This window comes from Odocoileus virginianus, chromosome 1, assembly GCF_023699985.2.
Source record: "Odocoileus virginianus isolate 20LAN1187 ecotype Illinois chromosome 1, Ovbor_1.2, whole genome shotgun sequence".
Taxonomy (NCBI): domain Eukaryota; kingdom Metazoa; phylum Chordata; class Mammalia; order Artiodactyla; family Cervidae; genus Odocoileus; species Odocoileus virginianus.
The window spans coordinates 39,162,815-39,189,997 of NC_069674.1; the positions used below are offsets into that span (position 1 = coordinate 39,162,815).

General features: G+C 41.2%; 1 protein-coding gene and 1 pseudogene across 1 annotated transcript in view; one reads left to right on the forward strand and one right to left on the reverse strand.

The window, feature by feature from the left end:
* Nucleotides 1-27,183, forward strand: part of HECW1 (HECT, C2 and WW domain containing E3 ubiquitin protein ligase 1) — a 447,195-nt gene that overhangs the window by 200,178 nt on the left and 219,834 nt on the right. Inside the window, 2 exon segments of the mRNA XM_070466974.1 lie at nucleotides 10,724-11,048; nucleotides 23,831-23,938. Coding sequence (XP_070323075.1) covers nucleotides 10,724-11,048; nucleotides 23,831-23,938 — 433 coding nt within the window.
* LOC110134817 (kinesin-associated protein 3 pseudogene) lies at nucleotides 4,013-6,756 on the reverse strand (annotated as a pseudogene).

Here is a 27,183-nt window from a genome sequence, read left to right on the forward strand (position 1 = left end):
AGAGAAGTGGGGATGGGACTGTTAACTCTAATCAGTGTCTTGTTGGACTTCATTGTCAGTAATAAGGCTTTACATGTTCCTAAAAGAATGGGTTGACTGTCATTTTAACCAGTTAAAATCCCAACTTCCTATGTGGATATTCCCTGGCTTGGCTTGACTTGCTTATTAAAATCTTCTCTGCCTTGTGTTCCCTTTCAGCCGACAACATGTGGGATTCTATTTCTTCTTTCAAGAGAAGAGCCCACACAATTTAGTTTATGTAACTCTGTGATATTTTTCTGTACAATGGCCAGCACAAAAGATGGAGTTTTCAACACATGGCTTTAAGGCTAAAAACATTTCGGAGGCACAGTTTCAGGGACTGGTGCCCAGCTGCTGAAGAGCTGGACAAAGATGATGCTATCGCAGCCACCTCCCACTCTTCCTCCTCAGACACGCCCAGCCATCTGGTGGGGTCAGGGCCACCTCAGCGCCTCACACCCGCCTCTGTCCCACAGCCTCACTCACAACAGCAGAGGCAGGAATGTACCAGCAGGACTCAGGTCTTGGGATATGAAATGGAAGAAGGGACCTCCCCGGGGGCAGTATTGTCTCATTCTCAAGCCTTCCTTCTGACCAGTGTCATTTGAGAATCAATAATCCGGGGGATTATGGGCGCAAAGTTGTGTGCTTGAGACAAAAGGCCACTGAGTTGAGTTCCTGAGAGCAGGGAAGAGAGCATCACATCATGGCTTCAAGACAGAGGAGGCAGGTGTGTCCCAGGTTTCGTCACCCATGTGCCCATTCATTCATTCATTCATTCACTGAGCATCCACTGCATCCTTACCCAGCACTACCTTAGTTGGAAATGCAGACCTAAAGAAGCTGGGCAGGGGCCACATTGTCTTGGTGCCTACATCCTAGTGAGTGAGTTGAAAGTGAAAGTCGCTCAGTCGTGTCCAACTATTTGCGACCCCATGGACTATACAGTCCATGGAATTCTCCAGGCCAGAATACTGCAGTGGGTAGCCTTTCCCTTCTCCAGGGGATCTTCCCAACTCAGGGATCGAACCCAGGTCCCCCTCATTGCAGGTGGATTCTTTACCAGCTGAGCCACAAGGGAAACCCCTACATCCTAGTAGAGGGACACTAATAGGAAGTAAGTTAACAAGATAGTTGCAGAGAGAACATGTCTGTAAGGCTCTGGTTTACTCTCATTATCAAGGAAAATAATAAACCGTCTATAATAGGAATGGAAAAGAATTTTATTTGAGCCAAACTGAGGACAGCCTCTCAGACAACTCTGAGGAACTGCTCTGGAGAAGCATGGCTTTAGGCATGGTTTTCTGTCTCGTCAGAGCAAAGAACACCAAACAAGTCAGGGGTACATTCCTTCAAAGTGTCCAGAAAAACAGACCAGCACGTACATAGCCAGTCAGTATGACCTTAGCACCTGGGAAGGGAGTCATAATGGAAAGAGTACCAGCAATGGCATCCCAGGAAGGAAGGCATTTAATCTTTACTTTTAAGATAGACATTCTTTATTTCTGGTCAGTGAACACTTTTCTTTAATAATTAAAGCAGATGTACAATGTATGTTTTATAGGCCACAAACAGGCTGTTCTGGTTAGCATGAAATTTAAGTTAACTCATGTACAAGCCAGATTGATTTCCTCATACCTCAATATATGAAATTTTATTTTATCAGCATCAAGGCCAGAGAGTGAGATGGAGGATTAAGAACAGACACCAAGTTGAGAGCAAGAGGTTGGGGCCTCAGGAGTGCAATAAGCCAAGGGGACTTCTGAATGTGGTCAAAGCACATAGCAGAACCCATCCATTCAGCCCTTAATATGCTCTGTATTATGACCTCAGCTTTCATCAAAGACTTGTGCAAGCAATTGAAAGGTTGTTGCTGAACCATGAAAAGACACCGGGATTCTTGGCCTCTGGAGGAGAAGAATTCAATCCAGGGCCAGAGACGAGGCTTGATAGCTCAGAGCTTTTGTGTAATAAAGTTTTATTACAGTATAAAGGAGATAGAGAAAGCTTCTGACATACGCATCAGAAGTGGGCACAAAGAGTACCCCCTTGCTAGTGTTAGCAATGGAATTATATACTCTCTAATTAGTTATTACAGTGAATCAAAAGAATGTCTGGAGGTTGTAAAGATCTCACTAGACCTATTCCCATGATTTACATTTTAAGATAATAGGATTAGCCAGAAGGTTTTTTTCCAGAGACTGTCCTCATGCAGGATACATTATTGTTATATAATCCTAAGGAATGTAGAGGGGGGAAAAAAGTTTGTCCTTTCTTCCTTCTTGAGAATTCCAGACCCCTCTCTCCTTGGGGACCCCTAGACTTCTTATCAGCCTGCCTAGGAAATGACTCTCTCACAATCTGCCACTACATTTGTGATTTTAAGAAAATATATTCTTTTAAGATATTGTTTACCACATCATGCAGTGTTTCCTACATAAAGCTGAATATGAAGCATCTTATAACTTAGAGGGAAAAAATTATTCCCATATTCTGATTGTGAGAATTAAATTTTCCTTTATCATTTTGACTGCCAAGAATCTCAGAGGAGAATCTAAGTCTCAATTACCGCAACTATATCTTCCCATGTTATAATTTGGAGAGAGTGCTTCTGAGTGATCAAAGTGCCCACTTATAATCACATTGGTGTTGTTCAGTTGCTAAGTTGTGTCTAATTCTTTGTGATTCCATGGACTACAGCATGCCAGCCTCCTCTATCCTCCATTATCTGCCAGAGTTTGCTCAAATTCATGTCCATTGCATCGGTGTTGCTATCTAACCATCTCATCCTCTGCCGCTCACCTCTTCTTTTGCCTTCGATCTTTCCCAGCATTGGGGCCTTTTCCAGTGAGTTGGCTCTTCACATCAGGTGGCCAAAGTATTGGAGCTTCAACTTCAGCAACAGTCCTTTCAGTGAATATTCAGGGTTGATTTCCTTCAGGTTTGGCTGTGGTTTGCCCTCCTCATAGTCACATCAGTTCAGCTTAGTTTAGTTGCTCAGTCTGTGTCCGACTCTTTGCGACCCCATGAATCACAACACGCCAGGCCTCCCTATCTATCAGCAACTCCCAGAGTTTACTCAAACTCATGTCCATCAAGTTGGTGATGCCATCCAGCCATCTCATCCTCTGTCGTCCCCTTTCTCCTCCTGCCCCCAATCCCTCCCAGCATCAGGGTCTTTTCCAATGAGTCAACTCTTCGCATCAGGTGGCCAAAGTACTGGAGTTTCAGCTTCAGCATCAGTCCTTCCAATGAACACCCAGGACTGATCTCCTTTAGGATGGACTGGTTGGATCTCCTTGCTGTCCAAGGGACTCTCAAGAGTCTTCTCCAACACCACAGTTCAAAAGCATCAATTCTTCGGCACTCAGCTTTCTTTATAGTCCAACTCTCACATCCATACATGACCACTGGAAAAATCATAGCCTTGACTAGACGGACCTTTGTTGGCAAAGTAATGTCTCTGCTTTTTAATATGTTGTCTAAGTTGGTCATAACTTTCCTTCCAAGGACTAAGTGTCTTTTAATTTCATGGCTGCAATCACCATCTGTGGTGATTTTGGAGCCCAAAAAATAAAGTCTGACACTGTTTCCAGTGTTTCCCCATCTTTTTCCCATAAAGTGATGGGACCAGATGCCATGATCTTAGTTTTCTGAATGTTGAGCTTTTTTTTCATTTATTTTTACTAGTTGGAGGCTAATTTCTTTATAATATTGTAGTGGGTTTTGCCATACATTGACATGAATCAGCCATGGATTTATATGTGTTCCCCATCCTGAACCCCCCTCCCACTTCCCTCCCCATCCCATCCCTCTGGGTCATCCCAGTGCACCAGCCCTGAGCACTTGTCTCATGCATCCAACCTGGACTGGCGATCTGTTTCACACTTGATAATATACATGTTTCAATGCTATTCTCTCAGATTGACTCTATGGGAGAAGGCGAGGGTGGAATGTTGAGCTTTTTTTTTTTTTTTTTTTGGCCAATTCATTTGTACTTTATGCTTCTTTTTAATAGAAATTAAATTAGTCAATTAATGTACATAATGCAGTGTTTGTTTTCCAGTCTAGGTGCTTTTCAGCATTCACTTTTGAGTCTCATGGTAAATGTTACTCAGCATTGAGATGTGGTTTGATGAGTGAACAGGGTCAAGCATAAACTGTACTTAACATAGGACAGAAGGGGTTGAAGTTAACCTGCAGCTAACAACAGGGAATATTAAAAAGAGACACAGACCTGCAAATAGTATCAACATGCATTATTAGGCCAAGATTCAAAGTTAACCCAACCCACACAGATGCCTTCTCAACTGGAAGCACACAGGGAGAGGGATGACTTTACCGAGACCCACAGCCATAGTAGTAAGGTTCATCAGGGCGGAATCCATAAGCCGTGGCAGGGCGTCCAAGAATGCCGACAGACTGGCCAAAGCCATCCATTCCAAGGCTGCCAGCAAATGAATGCTGCCCAACTACATCTCCATTTTGAAGGTGATAATCATTGAAGAAATCTGGACTCATGGCTCCTTCAGAGGCAACTAATCCATCTGAGCTGTAGAAAAGGTCAGGTCTCTCGAGAATATCTCCCTCATGGATGTATGGCTCAATTCGATCATCACCATACAAGTACTGCTCACTTTCATCCATCTAACAACTTTCTACCATCTCCAGCCACTGAGAGTTATGCCAGCGAAACTTCTCACTCTGAATTTTCTTGGCCCATTCTTCATCATATTCCGCTATAATATCTAATGTATTATCACAGACTTTTCGGATTTCATTATTTTTATCATGCATCAGATCTATGAGATATGCTGGAGCCTGTGTTTCCTTGATTATGACATCTCTTGTGGCTTGATGGAAAACCATTTGGTAGAAGACATAAATTATCTGACACACAAATTCATCATCTTCTTGTTGAGCATTTAGCAACTCAATGAGTGCAGGGATTATCCCAGATTTGGCTAGCAATGCAGCACAAGAGTCATCCACAGATACAGTTCCAATCATTATAACCACTTCTAAAACAAGGTCATCTTCTGCAGCACCTGGTTTTAGTTTATCCTTGAGGTATGGAACCAGCTTATACTCCTTAAGAACCAATTCCCAGTCTAAGTCTGGAATGGTCAAATTTGCAAGAGTTCCTAAACATTCAATCACAAACTCCTCCTCTTCATCATTAGAGATCTGAGCAGCAAGGTCCCCAACATAATCAATAAATAAATTTTTAGTTGGTCCATCATGCTGGGAAATGTTCCTAATCATTTTCATCAGCAATGGATCCTTGAACTTCAGAGCCCTCTTCATGAGCATCTTCAGCCCGTTTTCTTCACAGATAAGCTGTACATTCCTTTTGTTAGCAGCAAGATTAATGCAGAAAGAAATGAGTTCCAAGTCAATTCGTTCATCTGAACACTCGAAGAGCATCTTCATTAACTGTGGTATGCAGTCAGTATATGCAAACATTGATTTAAAGCGATCATCCATGCTTATATGGTAAAGAACACACATTGCTATTTGTTTGTAGTTTTCATTGCCTAAAAGCAACTCCCAGCAGAAAAGCACCCCAGACGCCCGCACCCGCCAGCGACAAGCGGGGGCGGAACGGAGAGGAGCGGGCGGCACCGCCCAGGCTAAGGACCAGCTCGAAGACCCTCGAATGTTGAGCTTTAAGCCAGCTTTTTCGCTCTCCTCTTAGAATGGCTCAAATCTCTACTTCCTGCTGCACGAGGTGTGACTTTGGCATTGTTTGTTAATTATTAAATATCTGAGCTGGGTTTCTCACCAACATGGAAAGAGTGATACTTGCTAGGGTTTTAATGAGATAATGTACCAAGTTCCAACCATAGAGTAAATGCTCCTAATATTATTATCCTTTCTTATTGCTACTCCCCTGTTTCTATCTGGCTTATATTTCCCTATTTCCATCTACATTTCTTTTGCTGTAAATTTTCTCAAATCCACTGCAGAAAGAAATGTTATATAATTTTTTTGAGTTCCATTACCCGCCTGATGGCATAACAAGGGCTGAGGATAGGATAAAAAAGCTTCAGGCATCTACTTGCTCAAAATCAAATCTGTTCATGAACTCAAAAAACTCTCATGTTCTTTCTTCCTGCTAAATAATGCCAGTTTCTATAACCTCAACTTGTATACTCTAATGAAGTTTCCTTCAGGGCCTGTGTTTTCCAGTCACAGTTTTTTATTTCTGAGTGTAGAGGCATTTATTAAGAATCACTTTCTCTATTCTAGATGTCTTTTGTCCACTTTCTTTTCATTTTTGAGATAGCACTCACTCACAGCTTTATATTCCAAAACAGCAAAGCTATTAATGACTCTGTCAGTTAGAAATTGACTCAGCCAAACCTTTTGTCTCCCTATGTTCTTTAAAAAACCAAAAAAAGATGTACATAGTAACTTGTTCCTTCCCTAGAAGTGATGTTTTTTGCTTTTAAGATTCTATCTCCTCCTGGAAGGTTTTGTTTTTGCTATTGTTCTACAATGCACACTAAACAGATTAAACACACACGGCCTATCCCAAGATTTAAAAAAATAACTGAAGAATATAACTTAATTCAAAACATTTCAACAATGATGAATTATTTAAGTCAGAACGCAAAACAAGTAAATACCATTGTTAGATCTGTGACAAATGGGAAATAAGCCAACAGATGGAATCACACTCCCTATGAAGCAGGACATGATGTGATCAGATTGTTTTTAGTGCTCACTCATTGGGCCTCATTTTCAAGGGTCAATTAAAATATATGCTTAGCATAGCCCACAACTAGGGCTATAATTAGAAAATTACAATGTTACTGAACGAATAATTAGAAAATTGCAGTGTAACTGAAATTGTTACTAATATTCTATGGTTTTCTTATCAGTGTCTATTGCCTATCAACAATGTAAGAGAAGATAAGTGACATTTGAATTACTTGATGGAATGGGAAAAAAAACTGGGATACAGTTAGTAATATGGTTAACTTCTCTGCATCTTTTGAGTGAAGGAACTAGGAGAAAGAAGGGAAAGATTTGCCTTAGAGATGAAAAAGAATTGTGAGGTTATAAATATTGGAATTGCTGTTAGGGAAAGAGTGGTCTTTTATCCAGGGCTATTTAAAAACAGGACAGATGCTCATCTCTCTCCCACAATTCAGATGTGAGCAGAGAGTGATTAAACTGCGTCTTCTAGCCGGATGCATCTATAGTTTAAACTAGAACACGTGTGAAAGTCTTGGGGGAACATGGCCACAGAGAAATGACATGTTGGAAATCAGCCATCTACCTTCTCTATTCTAGAAGCAGCTATGTGAGTCTTTAACAAAAACACCTGTTTAGGAAATGATGGTGTAGAGTCTGATATTAGCCTTCTTCCTACGTAACTGTCTCTATTTTTTTCATTCCCTGCACCATCTACTACTAACATCACATCTATCTGTATTTTATATATTAGTCATTTTAAGCTCTTTGTGGAACAAGAAGGAACTTCATTGAGTAAAATAAATACTACTAAAGTTTTTAGCCCTTTTGTGTGTGTGTGCGCGCCAGATGTCACAGAAGTTCCAGGAGATACTAAGAGCGGTAAACACTGGCCTCAGGAACTTCATAGCTTAGGGCACAACACAGGTCAACTAGTGATAATACAGTGAGAATCCTTTCAGGGAAAATGAGATTCCTATGGGATCACAGAATAGAAAGCCCCTCTCTCTTGGAAATGGGGAAGGATATAAGGAGAGGTTAAAGCAGAGCTGGTGCTGGAGCATAACCTCAAAGCAGACTATAAATCCTTCCTACAGGCATGAGTGAGGAGGATGTGGACAAAGCTGGGGTGAGGTGAGGGAGTGTAGTCTTCAAAGAGCAGCATTGAAGCTGTCCTTCTAATTCCAGGAAAATGCCATTAATTCCAATCTAATAAATTAATGAGAAACATCTTCCTTGACTAACGTTTCTTTCTATGCTTTTGTTCCCACCATGTGGATGGTGTAAACTGGTATAATTTGACAGTGTCAGGAGACTTGCCTGGTTTCCCGGGAACTCTAATAAAAAATATCACAGCAGAAGTCTTCAATGAAAGCAAAGCACTCTATAATCTACCTTGAGCCCTGACACGACATAGATAAAAATCTCTCAGCCTCAACATGAATGCAAAAAAATATTCCATTCAAGCAGTAACCTGACAAATGAACAGAAGTTTTTTTGTTTTGTTTGTTTGTTTGTTTTACCCACGAAGCAAAAGGAAGACTTATCCAAAGGCTGGTAGCTAGGACACCTTTCCGAACATGCTGGCCCGTTCACTGTTTGCAGTGTCAGTTTTGTAAGAGGAAACCTGGAAGGTCATAATTAGGAATGAGCTGAAGGTCTGCTGTTGAATGACTTTTAAGTGTGAGGCTCTGAGGACACATGTGGGGACCCTTGACCAGTACAAGAGGCTCACCCACTGCCCGGGACCTCCGTTTCAGTGGTGCTTTCTTACTAAAACAATACTAGTAGTGTTTCAGTAGTAGATTTTTATTTAGTGAGCACTTACTATAGTAAGAGCTTGGTTTGCATTTATCTCATTACATTTTGACAGCAACCCATTTACAGACGAGTAAGCAGAGGACTTAGAGAGATCAAGTAAGTAGTCCAGGGATACACAGCTTGGAAACTGAAAGGTGATGCTCCAGAATTGTCCGTCGTTTGGTCTCACTCATATTTATACACTTGATTATGTCATTTAATTCCAAGTAGTCATTTTGTGTTTTGGTTTTTTTTTTATTAGACTGTAATTACTTTACAATGTTGTGTTAGTTTCTGCTGAACAACAGAATGAATCAGCTGTATGTATACATATGTCCCCTTCTTCTTGGACCTCCCTCCCAGCCCCCCATCCCACCCTCTCTGTCATCACAGAGCCTCATACTGAGCTCCCTGTGTCACACGGCCGCTTCTCACTCTACTTCACACATGGCAGTGAATATGTCGGTGCTACTCTCTCAGTTTGTTTAAATCTCCATGATAACACGGTAAGATTCTATTGGTGCACATAAAGTGCATGTGAATGGAAGAAAGGTTACACACCAGCAGCAGCCTTCCTTATTTTGGAGGCTTCCTTATTTTGGGTCTCTGAGCGAAGTTCCCTGAACAATGATCAGGTTCCTGTGGTCCTCTTGGAACTGTCTGGAAGAGCCAGGGTGCCTGCGAGGTGGGCTGTTCACAAGCCGTTCCTGAGCTCAAGGCTGTGCCTGTGTTCCTGAGAAGTGGACTGGTTTCCAGGCAACACTGTGGTCCATCTATTTTCATACTGTTGCAGTGGAAAGCATTAGAAAGAAAAAAAAAAGACATATGGTACCAATAGTGTGATAAGATGCTTTCTGAAGCCTGGCTTCTCTGCCAATAGTAATTCCATGGTTACCACCAGTGGGGCTAGAAAAAGTCCCAACAAGAGACTCAGATGATGAATAAATAGGCCTGACATATGGCCATTAAGGCCCAATATTCCAAATACCAACACTGTGCTTAATCAGGTTAATAGACTTTTTACAAGTGCCCTGATCTTCCAAGATGGAAAAAGTATGACCCAAATTACTGCTAAATAGACTTAAATCATCTCAAGAGTAGACTGGTGCCGAGTCTGGTTCTCCTGGCTGGTTAACAGAAACTCAATAACTCGCATTTGATGGATGTGTATAATAAGTTACAGTCCTGGGATCTAAACTGCATGATGTAACATATTTTAAGACCTTAATCTTCTCTTCTTAAAAACAAAAGTGCTATTAGTTGTATAACAGCAGGTTCTTTTATAGGCAGGAACCCCCAAAATGTACATTTAAATCCCAATTGTAGTACACTTTGATGAAATAAAAATCACCGCTGCTCGTTTCAAAAAAGAATCCCTCATTCCAGTTCTACAGAATGCCCTTTCCCCCTGTTTCCAAAGCCATCTGTAGCAAAACAGTCATGTTATTGGTCTGTATCAGCTCAGCTAGTTTGAAGTGCTCCGAGTTGTAAACAATTAAAAAAAAAATGCATTTTTTTTTCTCAGCAGATACAATATTTTCTACGGTATTAGCTCTAAGGGAGACACGGTCTTCTGAGGTTGGGTTTTAGTGAAAACTGCAGTCTTTGAAGATTACTAGGGTATCTGAGATCCTTAATAGGCATTTCAGGTGGTACAGTGACCTGCTGTAGAATGAGAGTTGAAAATGAAAGACAGTAACTGCCTCCTCCAGCAGAGACTGCCAATGATTCTGGGCTGTGTGTAGGGTCTCGAATGCTGCAGACATCACTAAAATGTGCCACGATAATAACCATCATTTACCATAAAGAAGGGTAAAATTGGGTCCAATTGAATTTATGCCAGAGAACTCAAGAGATGGCATTCTGGGGGCAGTCACACCGCCAGGTCATTCTGTAGACATTCCTGGCCTTCTGATACCAAGCAGGCTGGAGGGAGCTGAGGGAGGCAGAGACCCCAGCAGAGCAAGGAAAGGCATGGCCCCTTGGTGAGTGTGTATTTCATTCTTGCCTTCCCCACCTGAACTCAGAGCTACCACTTTGGCCTGGAAGAAAATGCTCTGTGTCTGTTTCAAATCTTCCTAAAAGGGCTTCTCTCTCCCTGCTGGCTGCCCCCAACCCATCCTCCCTTCCCTGTGAAGACGATGACTGACTATGGAGCCAGCATCTCCCGCCCCTACTGACTGTCTGTTTGCCCCCACAGAATCTGTACCAGAACAGGTTCTTAGGCCTGGCCGCCATGGCATCTCCATCTAGAAACTCCCAGAATCGACGCCGGTGCAAGGAGCCGCTCCGCCACAGCTACAACCCAGGCCAGTACCACAGTGTGGCCGTCAGGACTGGCCCCCATGGTGCCGTCACTATCCCCCGCTCCACCAGCGACACCGACCTGGTCACCTCGGACAGCCGCTCCACACTCATGGTCAGCAGTTCCTACTACTCCATAGGGCACTCCCAGGACCTGGTGATCCACTGGGACATCAAGGAGGAGGTGGACGCTGGGGACTGGATCGGCATGTACCTCATCGGTGAGTGGAGCAGCGCTTCGTGTGGAAATAAAGGTCGGAGCACGGTAGTTCAGGCGTTCAACAAGTCTGTAATGCGTAATTCACTTTAAAGGATGCTTTACTGTTTCAGTAAACGGGATCATTTCATTCAAGTGCACAATTCACAACCGAATGTGTTATAGGCCACATTCTAACACACAGAAGACCACACACGTAGGCATCACTTCCCACTTCTATTCAGTGGCAGAGAATTGGGAGATAGCAGGGCAGGATGTAGCTGAACACGAATGTCATCACCATTGCAACTATACATTTGCTCTTCTACTTATGAGTGAGTGAATATGAAAAGCTCGATTTTAAAGTGAAAGTGTCATTCACTCAGTCATGTCAGACTCTTTGTGACCCCGTGGACTGTAGCCTGCCAGGCTCCTCTGTACATGGAATTCTCCAGGCAAGAATACTAGAGTGGAGAATGATTTCCTTCTCCAGGGGATCTTCCTGATGCAGGGATCGTACCCAGCTCTCTTGCATTGCAGGCAGATTCTTTACCATCTGAGCCACTAGGGAAGCCCTGTTTTTAAATCCATTTGTTTATAAGTCCAGAGCAATACAATATATGCAACCAAGGTATGCACATATATGTGTAGTAATTTCAGTTTAGTTTTCAACATTCAGTTTAGTTCAGTCACTCAGTCATGTCTGACTCTTTGTGACCCCATGGACTGTAGCACTCCAGGCTTCCCAGTCCATCACCAACTCCCGGAGCTTGCTCAAACTCATGTCCATCTAGGCAATGATGCCATCCAACCATCTCATCCTCTGTCATCCCCTTCTCCTTCTGCCTTCAATTTTTCCCAGAATCAAGGTCTTTTCCAATGAGTCAGCTCTTCACATGAGGTGGCCAAAGTATTGGAGCTTCAGCTTCAGCATCAGTCCTTCCAATGAATATTCAGGGTTTATTTCCTTTAGGATTGACTGATTGGATTTCCTTGCTGTCCAAGGGACTCTCAAGAGTCTTCTCCAACACCACAGTTCAAAGCATCAATTCTTCAGCACTCAGCTTTCTTTATGGTCCAACTCTCACATCCATACATGCCTATGGGAGGAACCATAGCTTTGACTATACGGACCTTTATTGGCAAAGTAATGTCTCTGCTTTTTAATGTGCTGTCTAGGTTAGACATAGCTTTTCTTCCAAGGAGCAAGTGTCTTTTAATTTCATGGCTGCAGTTACCATCTGCAGTGATTTTGGAGCCCAAGAAAATAAAGTCTGTCACTGTTTCCATTGTTTCCCCATCTATTTGACCAGAAGTGGTGGGACTGGATGCCATGATCTTTTTTCGTTTTGAGTGTTTCCACAGGGCTCTAGTGGGCTGCAGTAAAGGATTAACTTTTCCATTTAGACTAGCTTGCACCCTTCAGTTTAGCCGCATTCTTTCTGCCCATCTCTACTTTAATTATAATGGTTACTTGTTTAACACCTTAGACAATTAGGTTGTTGGCCCCAGATCTGTTTTTTTTTTTTTTAATTGTTCTTAAGTAACTGGTTTAGTTGCTAAGTCATGTTCGACCCTTGCAACCCCATGGACTAGGGCCTTCTAGGCTCCTCTGCCCATGGGATTTTCTAGGCAAGAGTACTGGAGTGGGTTGCCATTTACTTCTCCAGAGGATCTTCCTGACCCAGGAATCGAAGCCGGGTCTCCTGCTTTGCAGGCAGATTCTTTACTGACTGCACTATGAGGGAAGCCCTCTTGAGTAACTAATAATTATCAAAGATTGTAATTGTACAGTATTGAGAAGTATAGAACAAAATGCAATTATTGGAAGACAATTACTTTACAATATTGTGTTGGTCTCTGCCATACATGAAGACAAATCAGCCACAGCTATATATTTGTCCCATCCCTCCTGAACCCCCCTCCCAACTCCCACCCTATCCCACCCCTCTAGGTTGTCACAGAACAGTGGATTGAGCTCCCTGTTTATAAATTGATATAGTCACTATGGAGAACAGTATGGAGACTTCTTAAAAAACTAGGAATAGAACTACCATGCATATGTGCATTCTAAGTCACTTCAGTTGTGTCCAACTCTTTGCAACCCTATGAACCGTAGCCCACCAGTGTCCTCTGTCTGTTCTCCAGGCATGAATACTGAGTGGGTTGCAATGCCCTCCTCCAGGAAATCTTCCTGACCCAGGGATCAAACCCGCATCTCTTACACCTCCTGCATTGACAGACAGGTTCTTTACCACTAGCACCATTCTGAGAAGCCCTAGAACTACTATATTACCCAACAATCCCACTGCTGAATATATACACTGAGAAAACCATAATTGAAAGAGACACATGTACCCCAGTGTTCACTACAACACTACTTAAAATAGCTCGGACATGGAAGCAACCTAGATAGCCATCAGCAGATGAATGGATACAGAAATTGTGGTACATATATACAATGGAATATTACTCAGCTATAAAAAAGAACACATTTGGGTCCATCCTAATGAAGTGGATGAACTCAAATCTGATTTTGAATCAGCTCTTCACAGCTGTACCTTCCTGTAGTGGTGTCAGTGGCATTTATTTCTCAAGTCAAGGAATAGTTGGAGTAGGAGCATGGCAGAGGAGAGGTGGAAACCTTCATCCATGGGAAGAGATGAAAGAATCTGGAGCTCAGACCTAGATCAAGGCTGAGGTGTAGATCTGGGGTAGTTGTCCCTGAGAGTGGAAGAATTCACTCATGGACTGTATGTAGAAATAAAGCGTCAGAAGGTCCCTATCAGAAAAGAGAGGGAGGCAGAGGAGGAACTCAAAAAGAAGGTGGAGGTTCGATGGAGAGGTAGGACAAGAACTTGGCAACCACATCCTAGAAGATGAGAGAGGGTGTTTGAGGAAGGAAGAGTCAGCAGTATCAAGTGTCCTGCAACTCCATGAATGAACAGAATCTGGTGTTAACATGACATTTCGACTGAGACAAAAGTAAACACAGTGCATCCTCTTGAGAATCTCAGTTTGACAGTTTGTTCTTCCCACAGTAGAACACATATATAACTGTGAAGTGATTTAATGCAAAATGCCAACACTTTCAGTGGCATAGCATTTCAAAAACAACTTCCATATCCAAAATTATCTGTGAATCTTAAAAGTTCATTATTTGTGAGTCCTTAGTAACTCATCTGCCAGATTCACGGTGCCTTGCCAAAGAGCAAATCATAGAGCTCAAGTGATTTCATCTAATCTGTCATTCCACAATTGAGGAAGTGCCAGGTTAGTGGTTCCCAAGGCCACACAGCTGCCTACCCTGGCGGCAGACCCAGCGCTGACCATGGAGACATCTTGGGACATTTGGGGGCAACTTCACATATGGGCCATTCCACATCAGTGGGTAATCTAATTGTCCATGTGAGGCCAGGTTTGTGGTGCTCTCAACTCTGACCTCCAGAGCTCTCCAGACAAATGTGACTTTTCCTCTGCCAAAGTAAGTGAGATATCTGGATTTGGAAGGGGACATGTGGCCCTGTTGACTGATGCCATCAGCAAGTCATTAATGCTGTCTTTAGCCAGGAAGCCAGCCATAACACAATAATAGTAGCATTACTGTTACTTTCACCATGAAATCACATTTGGTTGCCCTCATTTATGGGGTGGTTCCTGATCTCAAGAGTGTGATGAAGGATTCTCTCCCCTATGACACAGAATGGGGAAAGATATGGGGTTTCAGTGTCAGCTTGATCTGCCTATGGAGAAAAAACATAACTTTCTTCTCAGGATCATTGAATGGAATTGATGAGATGCTGTGCACTTACTGCCTGTTGATCATTAAATTGCATCTTGATTTAACTTGTCAGGTAGCTCTAGTCTCTTGGATGCATCATGGTAAATTACTCTAATTCCCAGGATTCATTGAGCCTAGCCATGGTTGTTAAACACGTGCTCAGTTGTTTCAGTTGTACATTATAGAATGTAAAAATGTCTTACTAAACCCAGAGGAACCTGGAAAGAGACTTTCATTGTCATTAAATGGGTAGAAGCTTATGATTTGGTCATAGAGGCAGATACAGTTTTCATCACGATTCCAGGAAATAGTTTCACAGTCATTCATTCAGTAATGACTTTGACAAGTGAAAGCTAATTGTTTGTGAGTCCTATACTTAGGGTTAAAGATTCAGCAATTCCTATGGCTTCTTCACACTGAGGAAACAGTAGTGTATATTTGGATTAGGATACATCAACTGAAGGATACTGTTAAAACCTCTAACCATTAGAATGCTAAGTTAATTAGAGTGGATAGATTCAAGCATCTTCCACCTCTTCATTTTACATTCCAGTATGTTAAAAAGCTGAGTATCTTAAAACCCTCTTTAGAATGATCAATTTCTAAAAATAGCCATTCCTTTGACTCTGTTGGAAGGAACCCTTATTAAAACTGCTGAGATATGAAATAAGTATGCAATTACCATTATGAAAATATAATTGAATAGGTAAATTAGGCATAATATGCTTATAATTTGCAAAACTAACCTTCTTATTAACTTGGGGCTTCCTGGTGGCTAAGATGGTAAAGAATCTGCCTGCAATGCAGGAAACCTGGGTTCGATCCCTGAGTTGGGAAGATCCCCTGGAGAAGGGAATGACTATCCACTCCAGTATTCTCGCCTGGAGAATTTCGTAGACAGAGGAGCCTGGTAGGCTACAGTCCATGGGGTTGCAAAGAGTTGGACACGACTGAGCAATCTTATTAACTTAGCATTTTAATAAATCTTATCATTTTTATATCATGTTATATACCATGCTAGCCTTATACCATGCCAGAATCTGCTCAATACTTGAAGTCATGATGAAACTAAAGTATATTCATGCATTTACATTTCAACAAATTAAGAGATGATAACTCAGATTGAAGGCAGGAGAAGGAGACAACAGAAGATGAGATGGTTGGATGGCATCACCAACTTGATGGACATGAGTTTGAGCAAGCTCCAGGAGTTGGTGATGGACAGGAAAGCCTGGCGTGCTGCAGTCTATGGGGTCGCAAAGAGTCAGACACAACTGAGTGACTGAACTGAACTGACTGAACTCAGAGTGAAATTAAGACTAAAAATTTCCTAAAATGGCATCTTTGAAGCATCTCCATAGACTGGTGCCTGAGGACATATATTCTCTTCCATACCTTTTGGTCGCTTTATCTGTGTGAGGTTAGAGATTATGGCCTGGATCAAACTGATTTTTTCTAATTTTTGAGGGCTTCTTCTGTGACCTATCCATGCTCAATGTTTATAAATATTGTAAAATAAGGACACAATATTAACATGTACATGTTTCAGTTCATAGGGTACCTCACAAAGCAAGAATTCTTTCTCTCTCTCGTGTGTACATATGTATATTTAACTTCAGTTATATAAATTCAGTTGGTCTTCCCAGGTAACATGGTGGTAAAGAAAACACCTGCTAATGCAGGATACACAAGAGACATGGGTTCAATGCCTGGATTAGGAAGATCCCCTAGAGTAGGAAATGGCAACTTGCTCCAGTATACTTGCCTGGAAAATTCCATGGACAGAGGAGCTGGGTGTGCTACAATCAATGGGGTCACAAAAAGTCGGACACAACTGAGCAACTAGGCACACGTGCACATAAATTCAGTTACCTGTTGTATATTCTATTTTCTATCTCTTCCATTTTTTGAGTCAAGTATGTCAAAATCGGTCACAAAAATTTTTTGTTTTAATTTTGGCTGCTGTATCTCTGCCTTTGCTTCTGTAAGTTTTATATTTTGTGGATTTCATGCTGATTACTAAGTGCATGGATTTTCATGATGTTTACATCTATTTACTCTACAATTTCTTATAGGTTATTGTTACAGATATGCCTCTGTCCGCTGTGCTATTCTTTGTCTTGAATTTTGCTTTTTATTTTTTTAAACTATTAAGGCTGCTAGTCTCTCAGTTTTCTTCTGCTTCATATTTTCTTGATCTTTTTCTTTTCTTTATTTGTAATCTTTATCTTTTTTTTTTTAAGTGTAGCTCTTTCTGTGTGCTTTTTTATTCTGAACTCAAGGTGTCTTGACCTTTAAGTTGCTAGAATAGCGTATTTACATTTATTACACTTACTGTTCTATTAGGACTTGTTTTTGCCATCTTCAGGTACTTTACTGTATAGTCTGTTTCTTGGATTCTTCTTTTCTTCTTCCCATTAGATCTGTTGATTGTGAAGTTATGCGTTTTTAGTGCTCTTATGGTTACTCTTTTAATCATAAACCAGTAAGTCTCAGTCAAGGGTAATTTTGCCTCCAGTGGACATTTGGTAATATCTGAAGACATTTTGGGATGTCACATTGTAGGGGGTGTTTCTGGCATCTGCAAGGTAGAATCCAAGGATGATACAAAACAGGATATAAAGCACAGGACAAAAAAAAAAAAAAGCACAGGACATCCCCTGCTACAATAAAGATAACAGAGTTAGCCAGCTGAAAATATCACCAGTGCCAAGGTTGAGGAGCCCTGTCTAGACCACCATATTGAAGAGCCCTGTCTAGACCACTGTGTTTGCAACCACTGGTTTTTTATTAACTTTGTGAATATCTCTTCCAGTAGACTAGTAGTTCACCCAGCATGCTTTCCTATTCCTTTGGTCTTCTAGGACTTTCATTTTCCAGATGTGAACACTGTCCTTTTTATCCTCAGTATCCATTAGTCTTTCTTGTATATCTTGAACTTTTTCTAAAAGAGTTTCTCAATCAGATTTTCCAGCTTCCTAATCCATTTTTTCACCAAAAAGCCTAAACCATAGTAGGATAATGCAATGATGGATGAAGGCCAAATGTAAAAGCCATATGAATAGCACCCATATCCTACACATCAGTTTCACTGTATCTCAGTTATCATTCCATGAGGCCATAGTTCTAGGGTTCAATAAGAATGGAAAAATTTGCCTACATTGTCCCACTTTAGACTCACAATATGTATTAAAGGTTTGAGAAGCTTTGTGTAAGCAACATGTTTTATTTGGTTTAACCCAGCATTTTTTATATTTCTTGAGTAAGAAACCCTTTCTTGTCTTCAATATTTGTCTATGAGATATTCCACTGTGAAAACCAAACAATAGCAGTTATAGGAAGCTATAGAATAAGTACAGAAACCCAGTCCTTGCCCTTAAGAAAAATTTAATGTGCTGAGACTTAAAATGTAAAGTTTTAAGATGAAAGCCAAAATTGTCTCTTTAACTAGACATCTGCACACAGAAACTCCCAGAATGCTTCCTATGGACATCAGCTCTTAAAGCACTTTTTCTTTTATAGAGTTTTATTTTTTAAGTTTTTCTTTTTATATTCTTTATATTTTAAGTTTTTTATAGCAGGCAATCTATTAGAATATAGAAGAGCTGAAGGGGGGACTTCCCTTGAAGACCAGTGGTCAAGACTCTGTGCTTACAATGCAGGGAGCATGGGTTTGACCCATGGTTGAGGAATTAAGATCCCACATGCCACACGGCACAGCCAAAACAGAGTTGAAGCAATGCTTCCCAATTTTGGTACAACCAGTTAGAATACTGTTTCAAAGAAACAATCTGAGGAAAAAGTTACAGGAAACAAGAGTGGCATTTATTTTTAGGGCCTCCCCCATCCTTTATCCTCAGATTCCCTTCCTGGAACGAGAGGAGAGAACTACAACCTTCGCTTAGTAGTGTGAAAGGCAAGTAGAGTCTCCCAGACCTCCTGGCCTACTATTTAGTAAACTCATAGTCTAGTGATGGTGGGAGGACCTTGGAGACTTTTCCGAGGTTGATTATCAGAAGATGTGAGTTCTTCGGGGAAATGGAAGCTACGCTATATTTTTTCTGGTAGGCTTAGGGAGTAGATCAACTTCCCTTTATTCTGTGCTCCCTTGCCCATTCTGTTCTTAACAGCAATAATATACTCTTCTTTTATAGATTAGAATGTCAGAAGCATAGCTACAGTTTTCATTTGGAAGACAAAGCATTTTGAAGACAAATGCAGTCCTTGTTTCTTAGATGTGCTTCTTTCTGTAAGCTTCACTGGAACTTTCTGATCAAAATTTTAATAACTTGCAAGGGTCTTTTTTCTGTAATAAATTGTGGAGCAGGAGGTATGATGCTTCATACTAGAAGAAATAAGTATCAACCAGCAAATGCAGTCTTTTTTTTTGAGAAACCTAATATACCTCTATATGTTTTGTACAAAATGAGTGATGAGAAAAATTTTAATAGTACTAGCCTAAACTAATGTTTCAGAGGCTTCCCTGGTGGCTCAGATGGTAAAGCGTCTGCCTGCAATGTGGAGGACCCAGGTTTGATCCCTGGGTCGGGAAGATCCCCTGGAGAAGGAAATGGCAACCCACTCCAGTATTCTTGCCTGGAAAATTCCATGGACGGAGGACCCTGGTGGGCTACACAGTCCATGGGGTTGCAAAGAGTCGGACATGACTGAGCAACTTCACTTTCACAAGCTAATGTTGCAGACTATTATTAATGGTTTTGCACATTAAGTACCATGGAGCTTTGCCATAAAGGGCTCTATTTTTAGCCCAGACTATAAATACAAATAGCTGCTTATTAGATGCCTGACACTGTTCTTAGACCATTACCTCTGTTGTTAGCTCATTTATTCCTCACAGCGGACTTTGAGGTTGGAATTAATATTATCCTCCTTTTGTAGTGAGGAAACAAGGACACAGAGGGATTAAATATAATGCCTAAGCTCAAGTAGCTAGTAATGGTCTAAATACTTGCCTCAAGGCAGCTGTAGATATCCCTGTAATCAAGTAAACACTTCCACAAAGATTTGTACCCCAACAAAGGATGCAGAAAAAAGAACCTCGGTTGGTTGTAGGAAACCAGGGAGGCTGCCATTCCTCAGTGTGGTGGTGGAGGGCATAGCTTGGCCTCCTCCATCCCAGTCCTCTTCTATTCTCCAGTGCCTTCCTCTAGTGTAGACCCTGATCTCTAAAAGTTACATTCCCCAGGCTCCTGTGCAACCATTTTCCAGGTGCAAATTTGCTCCCTTCATGTAGATGCACCTGTGCATCTTTGGGAAGGCAGAAGTGAGCTGGGTGGTTCCTCCTGATGTTAAGTCTGTGGCTGCCACAAGCATGACTCTGAAAAATTAAGCTTTTCTGTCACAATGCCCTAGCATCCCCTCCCTCGCTTCCTGGGTGTCAGCAGGCAGCATGTAGTAGTGGCAATAACCTACTCAGCTTGCCACTGGCTAGTCACTCTTACTGCAGGTGGAGAGGCAGTTGCTGTGGCTGTGCCTCGATCTTTCTAACACCTAATTCTCTGCATTAAGTCCCTTACTGCATAAAATATCTGGTCTGATTCTGTTTTCCTGCATCTGATCCTGACAGTACACCTGGATTCCCAAGCAAAGACTAGTAACTTCTGACAGTTGGCAGTACATGCCTTGGGGAAGGGAGCTGACCACTCAGCACAGATGGTCTGGGCAAGGGTACAGACTTTTCTTTCTCTTGTGTGGTACTTGCTATGAAGTGTTACAGTTACTGTAAGGGAATGGGATGCTCATCAGGATCAACTGGCAATCTCTTAATATGTGTTTAATCTGTACAATGGAATGTGTCTTTCTCTCTTTAAAATGTGTGTTGTTACCATTCTCTGCAGCCTTTTCTGATTTTCCCACCTACTCACCCCCATCCTTTTTTCACTTGTTCCCTTGTGGTTCGATATTTAGCCCATTCTTATACCCACAGCCTTCTAAAGAAATTGCCTGTGTTCTTGAAAAAAAAAAAATTCCTCAAATCTATTAGGAACTTCCTGAGAACATAGGCTCTGTCTTGTTCAGCAGTATATCCCAAGGGTGTAGCACGGTGAGTGGAGCAAATACTCAATACATGTTTACCTAATGCATGAAGGATCACTCGCTTTCTAGGTGTTATTCTATGTGGATACATGACCATAACTATTAAAGTGACTATTCTGGTGATCAGAGTGGATAAATTCAGGAAAATACCTCTCCTTGGAGAATTGCCATAATGAGGCAAATTCTATCCAGGTACTGAAGACCCAGGGAACTAGGGAAATATTATGCCTATTTTTTTTTTTTTTTTTTTGCAGAAATGAGGCAATTACTGTAAAAGACATATTATGCAATCATCTTAGTAACCCAAACAGGGCTGTGAGCATACACGGTGATTACAAAGACAGACAAATTTTGCAAACAAGTGATTTTCCAAGGGATACAAACAGTTTCTGCTATTAATGAGGCAGAGATGATGCTGCTCTGCCTGATTGTCTTTGCCAAGGAAGAGGCAGCTGAAAATGTGCAGTTGACTTAGGTCACAGGCATGTTTACCGGTGGGCTCATGTAATCCTCCCCAGCGAGGCCCCAGTCATCACCTGCCCCCTTACAGATGAGAACCCGCAGCTGTAGAAATGACACTATTGGTAAATGACACACAGGTCCTTGGAGCTGGGTCCCTTAGCCACAAGCTCTGCTCTCTTTTCACTTCATCCCTGTTTCCCTATTCTGGCCAGATGCACAGAGTGAACCTCAGTTGCCAAAATAGCTACCATGACCTAGCCCCTCTCTGCAGAATCCAAGTTCTGGGTCTGTTCTCGGAAACCCCTGAGTTCTGGTTGTTTCCCCAGCCACTGTGATGGATTTGCAGTCTCAAAGCATGGATTTCTTACAGCTCCAGATCCATTTAGTTCCACTGATTACTTTCTGGTAAAGTGGAAACTGCAAGGGCCCCATAAAAGATTAAGGTGAAATTCATATTACTGTTTTTGTGCTGAGAACATAATGTCTTGAACCAAGGAAGAAGCAGTTGGTTACATCTTTATGGATCTGTCCTCTCCAAGGATGCTGCCTTGCTCTCTGGACACCAGCTTTAAGAAGGACATTGATGGGTTACAGTATGACAAGCAGAGGAAGGGCAGGAGGGAAAAAGCACAGTCTCCCCCGCCCCCAGCTCCTCTCAGTGCTTCCACGAGCAGACTCTGCCCGCTCCAGGCTTGGACACCACATGGAGACCTCACTCCATCCTCCATCTCTACCCTGGTGGCGCTTTCTCACCCCTCATCTGTCCCTCAACCTCCTGTTGCCCTCCCTTCCTGTAGCTTCTTGTCAGAGCACTCTGTTCTTTTCCTTCCCCTCCCCTGTTGCAAGCTGTAATAATACATTTATTTCTTTACTTGGTATAAAATCTGTGTCTTCAATTGTTTGCAAGTTTTAGTTCAGAAAGGTTTTGCTCAACACCATGGCCCCTGCACTTTCCCAGCATGGCAGATGGGTGGATCTCAATAAGTATCTGTTGAATGAACAGATGAATACATGACTGCATGAAGAATGGATGGATGGATGGATAGATGGATGGATAAATTCATGGATGGGTCCCAAGTATTGGATGATGATGGGTATCCAGATTGGAGAAGAGATGATAAAAGATGGAGCCCATGGGAACTGGGCCCCAGATAATAAGTGTGCTTAGATGTCTTCTTTATGCCTCATTCTCAGACCCAAATAGGGACCAGTTAATGAAAGCATTAGGAGAAAGATTTTTGCACTGAGAGTCTACACATGTAAGAACTATTCAAAAGGGAAATGAACTGCCAGAGAAGCAATGATTTCTCTGTTTCTGAAGCATTCAAGAACCAGCCAGATGTGACAAAGAATCTGCCTGCCAATATCAGAGGGACAGGTTCGATCCTTGGGTCACAAATATCCCCTGGAGTAGAAAATGGCAACCCACTTGAGTATTTCCACTGATGTGGACAAAAGTCTGTTCTATACATCTGTGTCTCTTTTTCTGTCTTACATGTGGGGTTATCGTTACCATCTTTCTAAATTCCACATATATGCGTTAGTATACTATATTGGTGTTTATCTTTCTGGCTTACTTCACTCTGTATAATGGGATCCAGTTTTATCCATCTCATTAGAATTGATTCAAATGTATTCTTTTTAATGGCTGAGTAATATTCCATTGTATATATGTACCACAGCTTTCTTATTCATTCATCTGCTGATGGGCATCTAGGTTGCTTCCATGTCCTGGCTATTATAAACAGTGCTGCAATGAACATTGGGGTGCACATGTCTCTTTCAGATCTGGTTTCCTCAGTGTGTATGTCCAGGAGTGGGATTGCTGGGTCATATGGCAGTTCTATTTCCAGTTTTTTAAGGAATCTCCACACTGTTTTCCATAGTGGCTGTACTAGTTTGCATTCCCACCAACAGTGTAAGAGGGTTCCCTTTCCTCCACACCCTCTCCAGCATTTATTGCTTGTAGACTTTTGGATAGCAGCCATTCTGACTGCCGTGTAATTTAAGATCTAAATGTAAGACCAGAAACTATAAAACTCCTAGAGGAGAACATAGACAAAACATTTTCCGACATAAATCACAGCAAGATCCTCTATGACCCACCTCCCAGAATATTGGAAATAAAAGCAAAAATAAACAAATGGGACCTAATTAAACTTAAAAGCTTTTGTACAACAAAGGAAACTATAAGCAAGGTGAAAAGACAGCCTTCAGAATGGGAGAAAATAATAGCAAATGAAGAAACAGACAAAGGATTAATCTCAAAAAATATACAAGCAACTCCTGCAGCTCAATGCCAGAAAAATAAATGACCCAATCAAAAAGTGGGCCAAAGATCTAAACAGACATTTCTCCAAAGAAGACATACAGATGGCTAACAAACACATGAAAAGATGCTCAACGTCACTCATTATCAAAGAAATGCAAATTTTTTATTTTTTTCTAAAAATTCTGTTAGCTAATATGTTCCTCTACTCTGCTTTCTCCCTTTCCTGGGAATGTAGATGAGGTCTTGTCGGAAAACTTCCTGGACTATAAGAACCGTGGAGTGAATGGCTCTCATCGGGGCCAGATCATTTGGAAGATTGATGCCAGCTCTTACTTTGTGGAACGTGAGTACTTTTCCCATTCCTGTTGCTCGAGCTGAAGCAGAATGCAGCTGCTTTTGTTCTTTGCTGTGATGCATTGCCTTCTCTTAGAAATATATCATATAATAAATGTTAGACACCATCATTGACTGTACGGTCCTAGTCTACACTGGAAGTTTGGTGGAAGAGTCCTTTCTTACGACACACCCATTTTCTTCTTTTGAATTTTAACTAAATGAGAAGACATAATTTAAGGTCTAAATACAGTATCAGACATGAACACAACTTGCAATTTTTTATCTTTTTAGAGTCAAGGAAATAAGTGTTAAGGATACATGAAGTCTCAGGATACATGAAATCTCATAACTGTATCTTCATTCTGCATGAACCAATATGAAAAGGGATTTGTGTGTAAATTAATTTAGTACTGGTACCATTCCTTTCAAAGCAATTCTCCAAGATTTCTGTGACAGAACATTTCCTACATGTTCAGTTCAAATAACAAACTATGCAACATAACTATCTTCATCAGTTGTATAAAGATACACTTTAAAATCATCTCTATAAAATATATAAAATATGATTATTATTGAGTGAAAGTGTATTCAAACTCGATGAAGTTGTAATGTCCTGGAATAAATGTTTGACTTACCATGTCCATTCAAAATAACTAAACGTTGAGCACTTTAGGGAACTGACATTTTTTCAAGTACAAACTTGGAAAGATCTCACTTCCCAGTATACCTGCTGGACTGAAAATATCTCAGTCTTTTTGGAAAATGGATGAATTTCCATTTTGCAAATATATCAAATGAATGAACAATATACTAGGAATGTAGTTTTCTACACAAGTGTAGCATAATCTGTCAAAAAATAAAAATTTATCAAGACAAAGCTTAATTGAGTTTGCAAATAATTGGAATATTCACTCAGGCACACACATAAATCAGATAAATTAAAATGTAATAATAAATTATAGCTTTAGAAGTCAGTGCTTGAAGATTGTATAAAATATGCCATAAGAATTTATATTTTTAATGTAAAGTAATTTGCATTTTCAAAATTGTTTTATAGAACAAGTGCCAAATTAAGGAACAGGAAGACATTGGATGTGCAAAATGTTCTAATATGGCTATCAAAGCATATGCAAATCAAAGATCTTCTTGTTATAATATAAAAATGTAGAATCTAGGCCATATAAAAATGCGGAATCCCAAGCCATTATCCAGAAGGATAGAGAAGTTTTTGTTACAAATCAAAAATAAGACTCTTTGAAGTCTCTAGGTAGTAATAAACACATTAATCTCATTGGCAAATTATTGGTTCTTAAAATAAAAATAATTTTATAAACTTTGAAAATTGGCTAGATTTTAAATCTTGAAGTATAACAGAAGGGCATTTTACCTGGAAATTAAATTAGAATAATAAAATAACAAAGCTTTGTCTTGTCCGTTTTTCTCTTTATTTTTTCCTTTTAGTGTTTACTTTTATGAGAGTGGAGATATATCACTGATTACCTAGAATCTGTTTTAATAACACATGTCTTTTGGAGTTGTGATTCAGCTTAGAATTAGGTAATAGCTGTTACGTAGGGCTTCCCTGGTGGCTCAATGGTAAAGAATCCGCCTGCAATGAAGAAGACTCGGGTTTGACCCCTGGGTCAGGAAGATCCCCTGAAGGAGAAAAGTGCAACCCATGCCAGTATTTTTGCCTGGGAAATCCCGTGAACAGAGGAGTCTGGTTGGCTACAGTTCTTGGGTCGCTAAAGAATCAGACATGACTGAGCAACTAAACAACAACATTAATTTATGTGGTTATTTTGAAGGCCTGATTAAGTCAGATTTTTAAAGTACTAACAAATTAGAAACATTCAAAACAAATATTTTCTGGACTCTCCAAGGAGTTAAATGCATTATAAAATACAAAAGAAGATAACTCCTGACTTCTTTCCTATTCTGTGACATAATTTATTCCTGGAGGGCACCTAGCTGTGTGACTATGGTAATAATTGTTGTAATATGAGAACTAAAAAGATGCAAATTTTAGCACTGACAAAAGAAAGAATTAGTGAAATTTTAGCTTTACCTATCCTGTGGCTCAGATCATGAACTCCTTATTGCAAAAGTCAGACTTAAGTTGGAAGAGTTTAGGTAAGACCTAAATCAAATCTCTTAACGATTATACAGTGAAAGTGACAAATAGATTTAAGGGATTAGATCTGATTGACAGAGCACCTGAAGAACTATGGACAGAGGTTCATAACATTGTACAGGAGGTAGTGATCAGAACCATCCCCAAGAAGAAGAAATGCAATAAGGCAAAATGGTTGTCTGAGAAGGCCTTACAAATAGCTGAGAAAAGAGAGAAGCAAAAGGCAAAGGAGAAAAGGAAAGATGCACCCATCTGAATGCAGAATTCCAAAGAATAGCAAAGAGAGATAAGAAAGCCTTCCTCACTGATCAGTACAAGGAAATAGAGGAAAGCAATAGAATGGGAAAGACTAGAGATCTCTTCAAGAAAATTAGAGATTCCAAGGGAACATTTAATGCAAAGATGGGCTCAGTAAAGGAGAGAAACAGTATGGACCTAACACAAGCAGAAGATATTAAGAAGAGGTGGCAAGAATACACAGAAGAACTATACAAAAGTTATACTATATATAGTGACCCTATATATACTATATATAATGAGCTGTATGAGTATAATGAGTATAGCTATACTATATAAAATGAGCCAAGGCGAGCGGTGGCTGCGCGGCACTGGGGCAGCTGAGAGGAGATACCCCACGCCCAAGGTCAGGAGCGGCGGCCATGCTCTGCTGAAACAGCCGTGAAGAGATAACCCACGTCCAAGGTCAGGAATGGTGGCTGCGCTTTACTGGACCAGCCCTGTGGAGATACCCCACCTCCAAAGTCAGAGAAACCCCAGTAAGACGGTAGGCGCTGGAGCGGCTGTGAGGAGATATCCCACATCCAAGAGCAAAGGAGAAGCCCCAGCGAGACGGTAGGAGAGGCAAATTCACATTTAGAATCAATCCCCGTTCCTGCCAGAGACGCTCAGAGGGCTCAAACAAAGCTTGCGCGCACCAGGACGCAGGGACCCCACAGAGACTGAGACAGAACTGTGTTTGAGCGTCTCCTGTGGAGGTACCGGTCGGCGGTGGTCTGCCGCAGGGACGGGCTCTGGGTGCAGCAGACTTGGCTATGGCATAAGCCCTCTTGGAGGAGGGCGCCATTAACCCGACCATAGCGCTGCCAGAACTTACACAG